Below are 12,285 nucleotides of genomic sequence, written 5' to 3'. Positions count from 1 at the left end.
CGTTGAACCATCACAGGATGTGTGAGCAGTGAGGATTTGGTTGTCAGGGCATTGTTTTCAAACAAACCTGTTTAGGGAAGTAAAAACATATGGCTTGTTATTTCTCAAGAACGACAACTCCCAGTACCTTGTCCTTGGGCTTACAGGTTAATTTTGCCTCTTAAAATTTATTGATTTATTGATTTTATTTTGAGATAAGGTCTCACTATGTAGGTTAGGTTGGCCTCGAACTCAAAATCCTCTTGCCTTTACATCCCAAGTGCTAGGACGACAGACATGAACCACCATCTATAACTCAGCATTTTGAGTATTTCTATCAGCCATGCATTCTGATACAGATTTTTTTAAAAATATGGACAAAACCTTCAGATGTTGGTTTCTGTTGCCATGTGATTGAGCCTCAAGTCATTGTTCTGTGACCTGGTGTACCTGCCCAATACTACCGCAGAGTCACTGTGAGGATTACTACATCAAACAATTTAAGAGCCATTGGCATTCTGCAAATCACACCATGTAAGGCGCTAGCCACTCCTGTGTGAGTGTTTTCTAGCCAATCATAGGCCTTTTTGTTTTATTTCCACAGATGTTGTCTCCTAGGAAGACAGAGATTATAACCAACCCCTGCCATCATTCATCAGTTGTAGCAAATGGTCTTTAAAAACAGAGCAGAAGTCTTTGCCATTATACAGTTTCTCTTCTGTATCTGGAGATACAGAGTTTAGCTGTAGTAACATTAGTTTCCTATGATTTCAATTTCATAACCCAAGCAGATGGGCTGTAAAGTAACAAAAGAGAATGAAGGTTTGAAAAAGTTTGAAATAAATGGTTTTTTTTGTATCATTTATATAACCACTGTTCTTGTTAGAGGCAAATATATAAAAATGTTTACAGTACTCTTATCTGAAAAGTACAGACTATAAATATATAGAGCATATTAGTTACTTTTCCTTTTGCTATTATAAAGTCTCCTGGCAAAAGTGTCTTAAGGAAGGAAGGGTGTATTTAGGGTCACAGACCGAGGGAACAGACCGCCATGGCGGTAGGAGCCCGAAGCAACTGCTCACATTGCATTCAGAGTACGGAAGCAGAGGAAGGGCCGGCAAGATGGCTTGCTGGATAAAGGTGCTTGGTGCCAGTCCTGAGGACCTGAGTTCAATCCCTGAGAACTCACATAGTAGAAGGAAAAAACTGACTCCCTCAACTTGCTTTCTGACTTCCACAGTACACTGTGGCACACACAGCCACCCACTCACCTCTCCCCAACACACAAATACATTAATAAATGTTTAGAAAAACCTTTACACACACACACACATACACACACACACACACACACACACACACACACGCCAAAGCAGAGAGGGCCGCCAGGGTCAGCTCCCTTTCTCCTTTTGATTCAGCCTGGGTCCAGAGCCTATGGAACGGTGTCACCCACAGTTGAAGTGGGTCCTCCCACCTCAGGGAACCTAATTCTGCACAGATATGTTCTGGGACTTGTCTTGAGGATTCTAAGCCCTGTCAAGTTGACAAGACTAACCATTGCACAGAGGATATTAAATAAATGTAACAAAATGCTCATCACAATGGGTGGTGTGTAGGGGTGATCCCCGGGGACACGGCAGTTGCTTTGTGTCGTCTGTATTTTCCAGGTTCTACAGTAAGCATTGACCGTATAGTATGCATTCTTTTTTTACAGTTATTCTTTTATTGTGTGTGGGCTCACACACAGAGGCTTTGCTATGTTTATGGGTTCTGGGGAATCAAACACAGGTCACCAGGATTGGTGGCACATGCCTGTGAGCCTTTCTACCAGCCCACGCTGTATACTTAATTTGCTTATAAAACTTGTTTTTTAATTTTTAATTTTTAAAATTTATCTATGAATCCAAATAAGTCAAATCCTTCCTGTGAGTTTCCCTTTTCAACTCTTCACATAGTAACTAGCTCACGTGCTGATCTTTATGTTTTCATGCTCTGGGTTTGTAATAAAGCTGGTTTCACCATCTGGGTCACACTGGGAAAGAAAGGAGAGAGAATTAGACTTTGGATTTGTATAGTATTTAAACCGTGGGTAATGGAAGCCTCTTCAGCATCCTGTGCAGGTCAGCAACTTATAGTTGCAATCCCTGCAGGACCAATACAGTGCTGTGGCTGCACCCTGGGAGTCTAGCATCAGGGAAGGCATGGTGAGGGGCATCGGGTGGAAGGGGTGTGAGGACCTCCTGCTGATTCTCGGAGGTCATGGGGTTGACTGCACACAGTCCTAAATGTTTCCATCTTAGTGCTGGCCACAGAGGACATCTTTGGCACAAACTGTTGTTGCCTTCTGGACCAGTAGAGAAATAGAAGTTTGAGGTGGCTTCTTTGGATTGTGGAGTTCTTTGTTTATTTTTGAGTGTACGTGACAGTTGACTTTGAGAATTTTTATTGCATCTCTAATGTCTTTTTAGCAAGGTGAGCTTTGCGTGTTGAATTCCCTCTCTGGCCCTAAAGACATGCTTCTGTAGGCTTATTATCATCTCACCTGAAGGGCACGCCTCTCTCCTGGGCCCTGTCCTCGCTCTTAGCCTCTGGTGAATTTGTCTTCCTTTATCCAAGGTCCCCCGGCATTCTGGCTGGGTAGAACTGCATCTTCCTTTCTCTGTTACCCAGGGTCCCCACTGATCAGTGACTGCTCACCTGTGTGTCCTGCTCAGTTGTGGGGTGACTAATAATGGGAAAGTCTTCAAGCTGGAGCATGAGTGTCATCTGTCACATGTTACTTGGAAGGAGGAGGAAGGGCTAAGGAGCGGGTTCAAGAATAAGGTCTTTGTTACAGACGCCCACATCTGACTCATTTTGTAACCCCACAGCCTACACGAGGCCTCACTTGGAGTCCGGCAAAACAAATATCTCCTGAATGAACTAATGAGGATAGCCTGGTAGTTAATACATCCCAAGGAGTGTTACTCTGAAGGAGAGGGAAACGTAGCATTTTGGGGGTTTTTCTGGCATCACATACCAAAGAATGTTTGTTTCTTATAAAAAGCTTCCAATGGGTAGAAATTGAGACATACTTTGTTCAGACAGCTGATGCCACTGTCCAGACCCATTAGATACGGGGTCATTTTTGTAACCCACCAGCACAGCGCAGCGCCTTACGCTTTTCTGCTGAGGTGGTTCTGGTAAAATTATCTGCCCAAGTTATTACATTAAGTCGAACCCATTCCACAGGAATGGGTGGCTGGTACTGTCGTTTGGGCACTAAGACGTATTTGTCTAGACTTTTGATCCAATCTGTATTTTTATTTGGTGTGTAATTGGTGAGAAAACAGCAAAGACAAATTTAAATGCTTGCATCGCTAACCTTGTCACGGTGTCGGAACCCTCATTCATCATCATTATCTTGGGTTCCTGCAGCCCGCAGACTTCGTCGGGAAGCAAGCGCTGAGGCGGATCAAAGCCGAGGGGCTGAAACGGAGACTCGTCTGCCTCACCTTGGCAACGGAGGATGTGGATCCGGAGGGAAATGAAAGCATTTGGTACAAGGGCAAGGTGGGTGCCAGGGCCACCACATCACCCACGACCGAACGTCTTTGTGCACTACTAAGTACCCCTCATGTATTCACTTATTGAAAGGATGGCACACTTTTAATTTCTGAGCTGACTTTAGAGAAACAGAAAGCAATTCACTGACAAGAAACTGACATGCTGCTCATTTTTATTTTTTTATTTGACATGGTGCTCATTTTTTTTTTGCAAATGGAAGAATCTATGTGTGTTTAAAAATATTGAGTAACAGCATATTTATATCTATGAATGCAAAAGATGGATTTTGTAAGAATTTGGTATTCTGATTTAATTTCTCCAGCATCTCTTTAAAAGATACAATTAGCATAACAAGCACACATCCAAATGGACACATCAGGACAATGAGGGTTGGAGGTGACTTGGAAAGCTTCCACCACTCCGTTCTTCAGGAAGAATCGATTGCCGTCTTCCAACTTTGCGTTGTTCATGTCCTTCTTGAAGTTCAGTGTAACCAGGATTAGTGGGATAGCCCATCAGCAGGACCCCATTCCCTTCACGTCCTCTATTTGTAAAGTCCAGTGTGGCTCAGCATTCGGATGTGCTTTGACTGGTGTGCGATGCTCAGCGAGATGATGGGGAGAGAGAGCACTGGCCCTTCCAAGCTCTTCTAAGAACTATTTATTCTATGTGGAGCAGGGTCAGCTTCGTTAATGCTCAAAGCTCAGAGATCCTGGACTTGTGGATTTTCTCATCTACTGCAGCATCTCTGACTTTTTATTCCATTTTCTCCACCCTTTAGTGGTAGATGGCTGGAGTCGGGGAACCTCACTGACAAACACACATACTAAGGCCTTTTGACACACAAGCCTTTTGACAGAACTGATGTGGCCGAATGACCCCTACAGACCAGACATTTTTCACGTTTGCTCACTTAGTGTTACAGCATCCCTATGAGATCTGTGTGATCATTTCATTGTAAAGATGAGGCTCAGAGAGACTGGGTAAATCCTTTTAGTTTCTGTAGTTAGTGGTTGGTTGATGGAGCTGAGTTCAATCCACCTATATTCGGGCTTTGATTCTTACCCCTTCCTCTAAAGACTGCTGACCATGCCAATCTACTCTCTTGCTGTCCTTGCTGGTGTACCCCTGAAGTCACTCTATAACCTAATTATATGCCACAGTTCCGTATCTGATCATGTTACACACACGGTGGAGCTAACAGGTTTTCCTGGGATTTCCAGTTCCTGTCTGCCATCTTCTCCAGGCTGATCTTCACTTCCCCTCTCAGATAGGGCTGAGCTTGCTCTTCTGTTTGAATTGTTCCTTGTGGCTTTTCCTTCCTCTTTCCTTTCTCTATTTTTGGATCCCATGGAAATGGAGTTACAGATAGTTGTGAACCACCATAAGGACACTGAGAATTAAATCCAGCAACAAGTGCTCTCAGCCACTGGGCCATCTCTCCAGCTCTAGACTTCATTCCTTAATACATGTTGGTAGCCAAGGATTCTGGTAATCCCAGCATCCCATAAACTGAAGCAGGAGGATCATCAGTTTAAGGCCAGCCTGAGCTATGCAGTGAATTTGGGGCCAGCCTAGGTTACATAGCAACCCATGTTCTTCCTCCGGTTTCTGATTTGCCCACAGTTGACATGATTTCTACCAAGCACCAACTCTGCTATTAACCAGATTCTTGACCTGATTTCTCACCTTGGTTTCCTCATGTGCAGAATGAAGCCCCTGGACAGGATAAGGACGGCTGTTTTAGTCAGGGTTTCTATTGCTGTGAGGAAACACCATGACCAAAAAGCAAGTTGGGGAGGAAAGTTTTTTGTTGTTGTTGTTTTGTTTTGTTTTTTGGGTTTTTGTTTGTTTGCTTGTTTGTTTTTGTTTTTTTTGGGGGGGGGCTTTATATTTCCACATCACTGTTCATCATCAAAGGAAGTCAGGACAGGAACTCAAACAGGGCAGGATCCTGGAGGCAGGAGCTGATGCAGAGGCCATGGAGGGGAGCTGCTTACTGGCCTGCCCCCGCTCCCGTAGCCTGCTCAGCCTGCTTTCTTATAGAACCCAGGACCACTGGCCCAAGGATAGAACCACCCACCATGGGCTGGGCCCTCCCCATCAACCATTAATTGAAAAAATGGATCTTATGGAGGCCTAAGAGTCTTTCTGTTTAGATAACTCCAGTTTATGTATCAAGTTGACATAAGACTAGCCAGCACAGTGGCTCTTAGTGTCTCTAAATGTTTTCTGGTCATTATTCCCCCAACTTTATCTTTCCTTTGTTTTATGTTTTTTTTTTTTCCCTTTACCCCCATCCACCTTCTTCAGCATTTCCTAAAGTATCTGTGTTAGTTTGTGTAGCTGTGACCAAACTACCCGAGAGAATGAACAACCTACAGGAGGGAAGAAGTCTTTTGGCTCAAGGTTTCAGAGAGCCCAGTCCTCTGCTGCCTGGCCCCATGTTCGTGATCAGAACATCATGGTGATGGGAGCGGAGCAAAGCAGGTTTTTCACTTCATGGTGGACAGGCAGAAGATGGAGGGGAAATCAACCGGAAGTGACCACAGCAAGACAGAGGCTCCCAGACACAGTCCCAGGGACCCACTTCCTCGGTTAGGCTCCACCTCCTAGCTTTCGCTACCTCCCCTAGTGCTATCTTATTATGGATCCATCACGGCACCACACCGCTGATGAGAGAAGAGCCCCCAGGATGCAACTGTAACTGGAAACATCCTCATAGACTTATGCAGGGCCAGGCTTGGCTAATCTCACGGTGCTTCCTAATTCAAGCAAGGTGTCAATCAAAATTAATCATTGCAGTGGTCCTCAGTTACCCTCCCACCAACATGCTGCTTTACTCAGCCATGAATGCTGGAGATGCCATGCTCACACAGACTCTAGGCAGCTCCAGGCCAATCACGACCACCGACAGACTTCTGGCCATAGTCAATATGATCATACTTAAACTAAAGTTAGCAAACCTGAAAATCCAAGTTCTACTGCAACATCGTATTTATTTTTTTTTTTACAAACTTATACACTGAGTTTATATTATATATTTTTTCTTTTCTTGTGACTTAGAGACAGGGCCTCATATTACCCAGGTTGGCCTTGAACTCTCCGAGGCTAAGGATGACTGTGGACTTCTGATTCTCCTTACTTCCAAGTGCTGGCTGGTGTTGCAGGAGCATGCCACTATACCCAGCTTTATGCTGACCTTGGGATGGAGCCCAGGACTCTGTGTATGCTAGGCAGGTGCCCTCCTGACTGAACCACACCCCCTGCTCAATTTATCTTTCATCTTTCTTACCACATGTCAGCTGCTAATAGAGTTCTAGCCCAAGTATAGGACCCTTCCTCTCAAATTTACTACCAGAAGCCTGTCTGCTCCTGATGCTCAGTGGGGTCACCATGTCTACCATGCTAAAAGCTTTCTTTTTTTTTTTTTTAAATCCTTGTACCATGCTACTTTTTTTAAAAAAAAAAATCCTTGTACCATGCTCCCAAATCACGACACAGAGACTTACTATTAGTTTTCAATGCTCGGTCTAGCTTAGGCGTGTTTCTGGCTAGCTCTTTTAACTTAAATTAACCTGTTTCTCTTTATCTACCTTTTGCCTCAGGGCTTTTTACCTTTTCTTACTTTCTTGTTGTCTCTATATCTGGCTGGCTTCTGGCCCTGGGCGTCTCCCTCATTCTTTCCTTCTTCTTTCTTTTTGAGCCTAGATTTCTCCTCCTATTTATTCTCTCTGCCTGCTAACCCCACATATCCTTTCTCTGCCTAGCTATTGGCTGTTCAGCTCTTTATTAGATCAATCAGGTGCCTTAGGCGGGCAAGGTGAAAAAGATGCAACACATCTTTACATAACTAAACACACATCCTTACATTGATAAACAAACACAACATAAACAAAAGGAACACACCTTCACACAGTTAAATTAATACTCCACAGCAAAAACAATGTAACCAGTTAATATATAATATAATATAAAATAATATTCCTAGTTAGAATAATATTCCACAACAAATCCTCATTTCCAAAGACCACTCTTTAAAAATGTTTTGTAAGGATTTGAATTGACACACTAATTATGCACGTTTATGAGGGGCCGTGTGACACTCTCAAGTATGACAGGATATGTGGTAATCATCTCATGGTGATTGACATCTCCATTATCATAGACATTACCATTTCTTTGTGTTGAGAGTGCTTATTTTTCTTTGCTTGGTTGGTTTTGTGTGTGTGTGTGTGTGTGTGTGTGTGTGTGTGTGTGTGAGAGAGAGAGAGAGAGAGAGAGAGAGAGAGAGAGAGAGACAGCCTCTCTAGGTAGCCCTGGCTCTCCTGGAATTTGCTATGTAGGCCAGGCTGGCCTCACCTGCCTCTACTCCCCAGTGCTGGGATTAAGGGCATGTGTCACCACGTGAGGCAATTGGGAGCATTTCGAACCCTCTCTGCTAACACCCACAGTTATCCAACCAAACATGAGAGGCTATCCCTTGGGTCCGATACTCTTTAGGTTCAGAACTGACATATATTTTTGCTTTTTGTTTCCTGACCTGGCTTATTTCCCATGCTTTTGATATTTTATATTTTATTCCTACAAACATTCCCAGTGCTGGAGACAGAGAATAGGCTTATGTGCTTCTTCAACACTTTTTTTTATTTTTGTCTTTTACTCTGTGCCAGCAATGTTGTAGGCACATCAACAAATCAAACAGAAGAGAACCATTGTCTTTGTGGAGTTTCCACACGAGAGAAGATGGGGTGGACAAAGAAGGAAGTCCATAGGTATATGCACTTCAATTGGTGAGGAGTAGCCTTCGGAAAAGCAGAGAGCAAGTGGGGGCTGGGCAATGTCTGTACTTAAACATGGTTAAAGTTTAAAAAGTCAAGACAGAAGAACGTTAGTTCTGAAAGACCCTTAGCAGCAAAGGCCGTTTTCAGGAAGAGGCCCTTGGGAAAGTCTAGAGAGCTCAGGAGGTGGTGGCCATGGTTGTTATCTTTGTCTTCTTCTTCTCCTTCTGTTTAAAGATTGCAATACACAGGGACAGCAGCAGCAGAAGCACAAGTTACCATGAAGCTTCAAAGGGAGTCACCCTGTGAAAGGTCATTTCCCGTGCTGTCCCACATCAGTTAGAGACTGAATTTAAGAGACAAATGAGAAAGGCTAAAAATAAATGAGAATGATATACATTTGCTAAAACAAAAAACAAACAAAAACCCAAGGTCAATGTTCCAATAAACAGAGTGAAGGTCTATTAGGCGAGGGTGGGACAAGTGTCCTTAATGGTGTCCTCATCGAGAACGGATGGATCTAATTGAACCCAAAAGAGTAGGAGTAGACTTATTGTAGAATTATTTAGAGTTTGTGCTAGAAGAAAAAAAAACTCTGTGGATTTTATAAGTAAGATAAAAGGAAAGGCTTGACTTTGAAACTATCCTTGGCTAAAGTAGAAAGTCAATGCTAGCACAAAACAAGCACATTTAAAAATTAGCACTCAAGTTTTCCTTAGGTGACCAAGGAAGAAATGACTGAAGGCATTTCCTGTGGGGATGTTGGGAGAGGCAGGACAGCCGAGGAATCTCTGAAGTGACCGAAGGCTTGTGACCAGTGACTCGGAGCTGCACCCAGAGTCACCCAGAGCTCTTCCTGTTTTTTAAGTCACCGAGGCAAACCAGCTCAACTCTGCCACCTCCCAACACAAATCCCTGGTTTACAGACTTAGAAATGCAACTGAAGTCACCAAGACAGCCTTCAAAGCCCCACCCTCTTGGACCCCAATCCTTATTTTCTGCTACCAAACTCCGACCCAGAGGAGAAGAAACAACTTCAAAGCACGTGCTGAATTTTAGCTGTCAATCACATGACAGGTGAAAACATTCAGCTCCGTTGTTTGTGTCTTTAATAACCGGTTCTCATCATAAGCTGAGAATCTCACGAGAGCTGCTGATTTGGGGTTTCAAAGACATAGGTAGAAGCCCAGACCTCAGAGATAAGGGTCTACAGTTAAGTTCATGAGTGTGTTAACATCTAAAAGACTGGAAGTGGTGTGTGCTAAACTGAGCTCTTGTCTGAGGGACCAGGTGGACTCATGCTGTGAGTGTTGACAGCAGCCACGTGCAGTCCACAGTGCTGGACAGTGGGGCCAGAAGGACCAGCAGAATGTTGTGAGACCCCAAGTGTGTGTGTGTGTGTGTGTGTGTGTGTGTGTGTGTGTGTGTGTGAATGTGTATGCGTATGTGTATGTATGTGTGTGTATGTGTGTGTATGTGTGTGTATGTGTGTGTATGTGTGTATAGGTGTGTATGTGTATATATGTATGTGTGTGTATATATGTATGTATGTGTGTGTATGTGTGTATGTATATGTATGTGTGTGTATGTTTGTATGTATGTATATATGTATGTGTGTGTATGTGTGTGTATGTGTGTATGTATGTGTGTGTATGTGTATATGTATGTATATGTGTATGTGTGTATGTATGTATGTATGTATGTGTGTGTATGTGTGTATAGGTGTGTATGTGTATGTCTGTATGTGTGTGTGTATATGTGTGTGTATGTGTGTGTATATATGTATGTATATGTATGTGTGTATGTGTGTGTATGTGTGTATGTATATGTATGTGTGTGTATGAGTGTATAGGTGTGTATGTGTATGTCTGTGTGTGTATACATTTCTTTACAGATCATATTTTGTCTCTGTTGTCTTCTTTTTTCCAAGCAGTGTTTTGACCTAACAATTTGTTTTGAATTCTGATTTCTATAAACAAAGGTCTTTATTTTATGTGCATGCCTGTTTGCCTGCACGTCTGTATGTGCACCATGTGTGTGCAGTGCCTAAGGACCTGAAGAGGGCGCCAGTTATAGGAGCTGGAGTTCTAGGTAGTTGGGAGTCACGGGACATGGGTGCTGACACTGCTGAGCCGTACCTCCAGCCCGGCGTTCTGCTTGCATTTCTCTGTCATCTTCCCTTTAGATCTGCCTTGCACTAACCCTCTGATCCTCTCATGGGACTCAGTGCACCGGTTTTTTGTGTTTGTTTGTTTTGTTGGATAAAGCCCATTTTTGTCTCCTGGGTTTTGATTGCTTGACTGGTATTGTCACACCCCAGTTTCCCTGAAGCACCCCTGGCTTTGATGGCTCATTTCTTTGCCCATTTCTAGGTGAGATAGGGTCCAAATTCACCCAACCCATTCTTATTGGTTTATCAACATGCGCTGGTTGTAGCCTTCCCTCCTTCTGGAAGCTTCCATCCTCTATTTCTGTCAACCTAATCCCACTGTTTCCAAAGAAAGTCTTTCATGTTTTAAGCCATGGCTGTTTGGTTCTATTTTTTTGTAGCTCTGTTAATTCCCCCAGCTAAGCTGGAAGCTCTTGAAGGTAGGTACCAGGACTCCTACTCATTTCTCCAGAGTCTAGAACACGTGATAAAACTAACTATTAACGTCACACCTTATAATTGGCAAGGTTGAAAATACACTCCCCCAGACAGTGCTTCTCCAGACAATAATAGTGCTGGTGAGAATGTGAGCGGAAAAGACATCCTCGTACACTGTTGGTGGGAAGTTTAACTGGTCCAGCCACCATGGACATCAGTGTGGATGTTCCTCAAAGACTGAAATCAGCATTATAGCCATACCACTCCTGAGAATACACGAAGGAATCCGAGTCAGCACACCACAGGGATACCACACCCACGATCAGCAGTGTTCACAATAGCAAACATGGGGTCAGCTCAGGTGTCCATCAAAAGAGGTATTAAAGAAAACAGTGCAAATATCCAATGACGTTTTCCTTAGCCACAAAGAAGAGTGTGTGGAACGGGAGATCAGGGCATTAAGGGACAGAAACCAGACTCAGAAAGACAATGGTACGTGTTTGCTTTCATCTGTGGAATACAGATCGAAAAATATCTGTAGATAAGACATAAAAGTAGAAAGGAGGCGATTTGAGAAGAAAGGGACCAGCAGGAGAAAGGATGGAGTGAAGTTACACACGCTGTAACTATTTCAGGATGAATTATATAATGGACAATGAATAGATGCTAACAGCCTCCTCCCCATTGTGAGCTGACTCTGTAGCTGGGGAAACATCTGGAGACAAGGAGCACAACGCTCTGACCACTGTGCTGATATGCTGAGGACAGCTGTTCTTCTTTCTCAGGTGGTCGGCAACACCACGTCCGGAAGCTATAGTTACAGCATCCAGAAGAGCCTGGCCTTTGCTTATGTCCCTGTAGAGCTCAGTGACGTGGGGCAGCAGGTGGAGGTTGAACTGCTGGGGAAGAATTACACAGCAACCATCATCCAAGAGCCCCTGGTGCTCACAGAACCTGCCAGAACCAGGCTTCAGAAGGACGGTAGGAAGTGAACATTTGAGTAGGAGCCGTGCCCGCCAGCTTGGCTGTAGCTGACGGGACTGCTCGAGAGTCCCGCTCCAACCAGAATAAAGGTTGCCAAGACTTCATCTCAAAATCATCAAAATCTAGGTCAACATCTTAGTAAAAACTTTTTCTTAGTTGTTTTCTAAACGCAGTGGTTTGATGAATCAGCAATTTGTGTTGTCCATTCAAATGAGGAATTTAAGATGAACATGTTTTACTACCCCACACTGATGTATATGAAACTAATCAGAGAAAAATTAGGTGTTTGCTAATATGAAATCATGATTCTAAGGGAGTTAAAGGACTTCATGATTTTAGAAACGCAGTATGTGGCTGATAGCTGAAAACAAGTGAATAAATTATCTCTTACATGAAAAGATGCAT

The 12,285-nt window shown here is 43.5% G+C and overlaps 1 protein-coding gene across 1 annotated transcript in view; it reads left to right on the top strand.

Annotated features, from left to right (window-relative positions):
* The window catches only part of Dmgdh (dimethylglycine dehydrogenase), a 71,190-nt gene extending 59,285 nt beyond the window's left edge, over positions 1 to 11,905 (top strand). The window contains exons 16-17 of the mRNA XM_059276301.1: positions 3,400 to 3,534; positions 11,682 to 11,905. Of these exons, the coding sequence (XP_059132284.1) occupies positions 3,400 to 3,534; positions 11,682 to 11,888 (342 nt within the window). The 3' untranslated portion in view covers positions 11,889 to 11,905. The remainder of the gene's footprint in view (positions 1 to 3,399; positions 3,535 to 11,681) is intronic.
* The last annotated feature ends 380 nt before the right edge of the window (positions 11,906 to 12,285 follow it).

This window comes from Peromyscus eremicus, chromosome 11 (genome assembly GCF_949786415.1).
Source record: "Peromyscus eremicus chromosome 11, PerEre_H2_v1, whole genome shotgun sequence".
In the NCBI taxonomy this organism is placed as follows: Eukaryota; Metazoa; Chordata; class Mammalia; order Rodentia; family Cricetidae; genus Peromyscus; species Peromyscus eremicus.
This window is presented reverse-complemented; position numbering and strand designations above follow the sequence as displayed.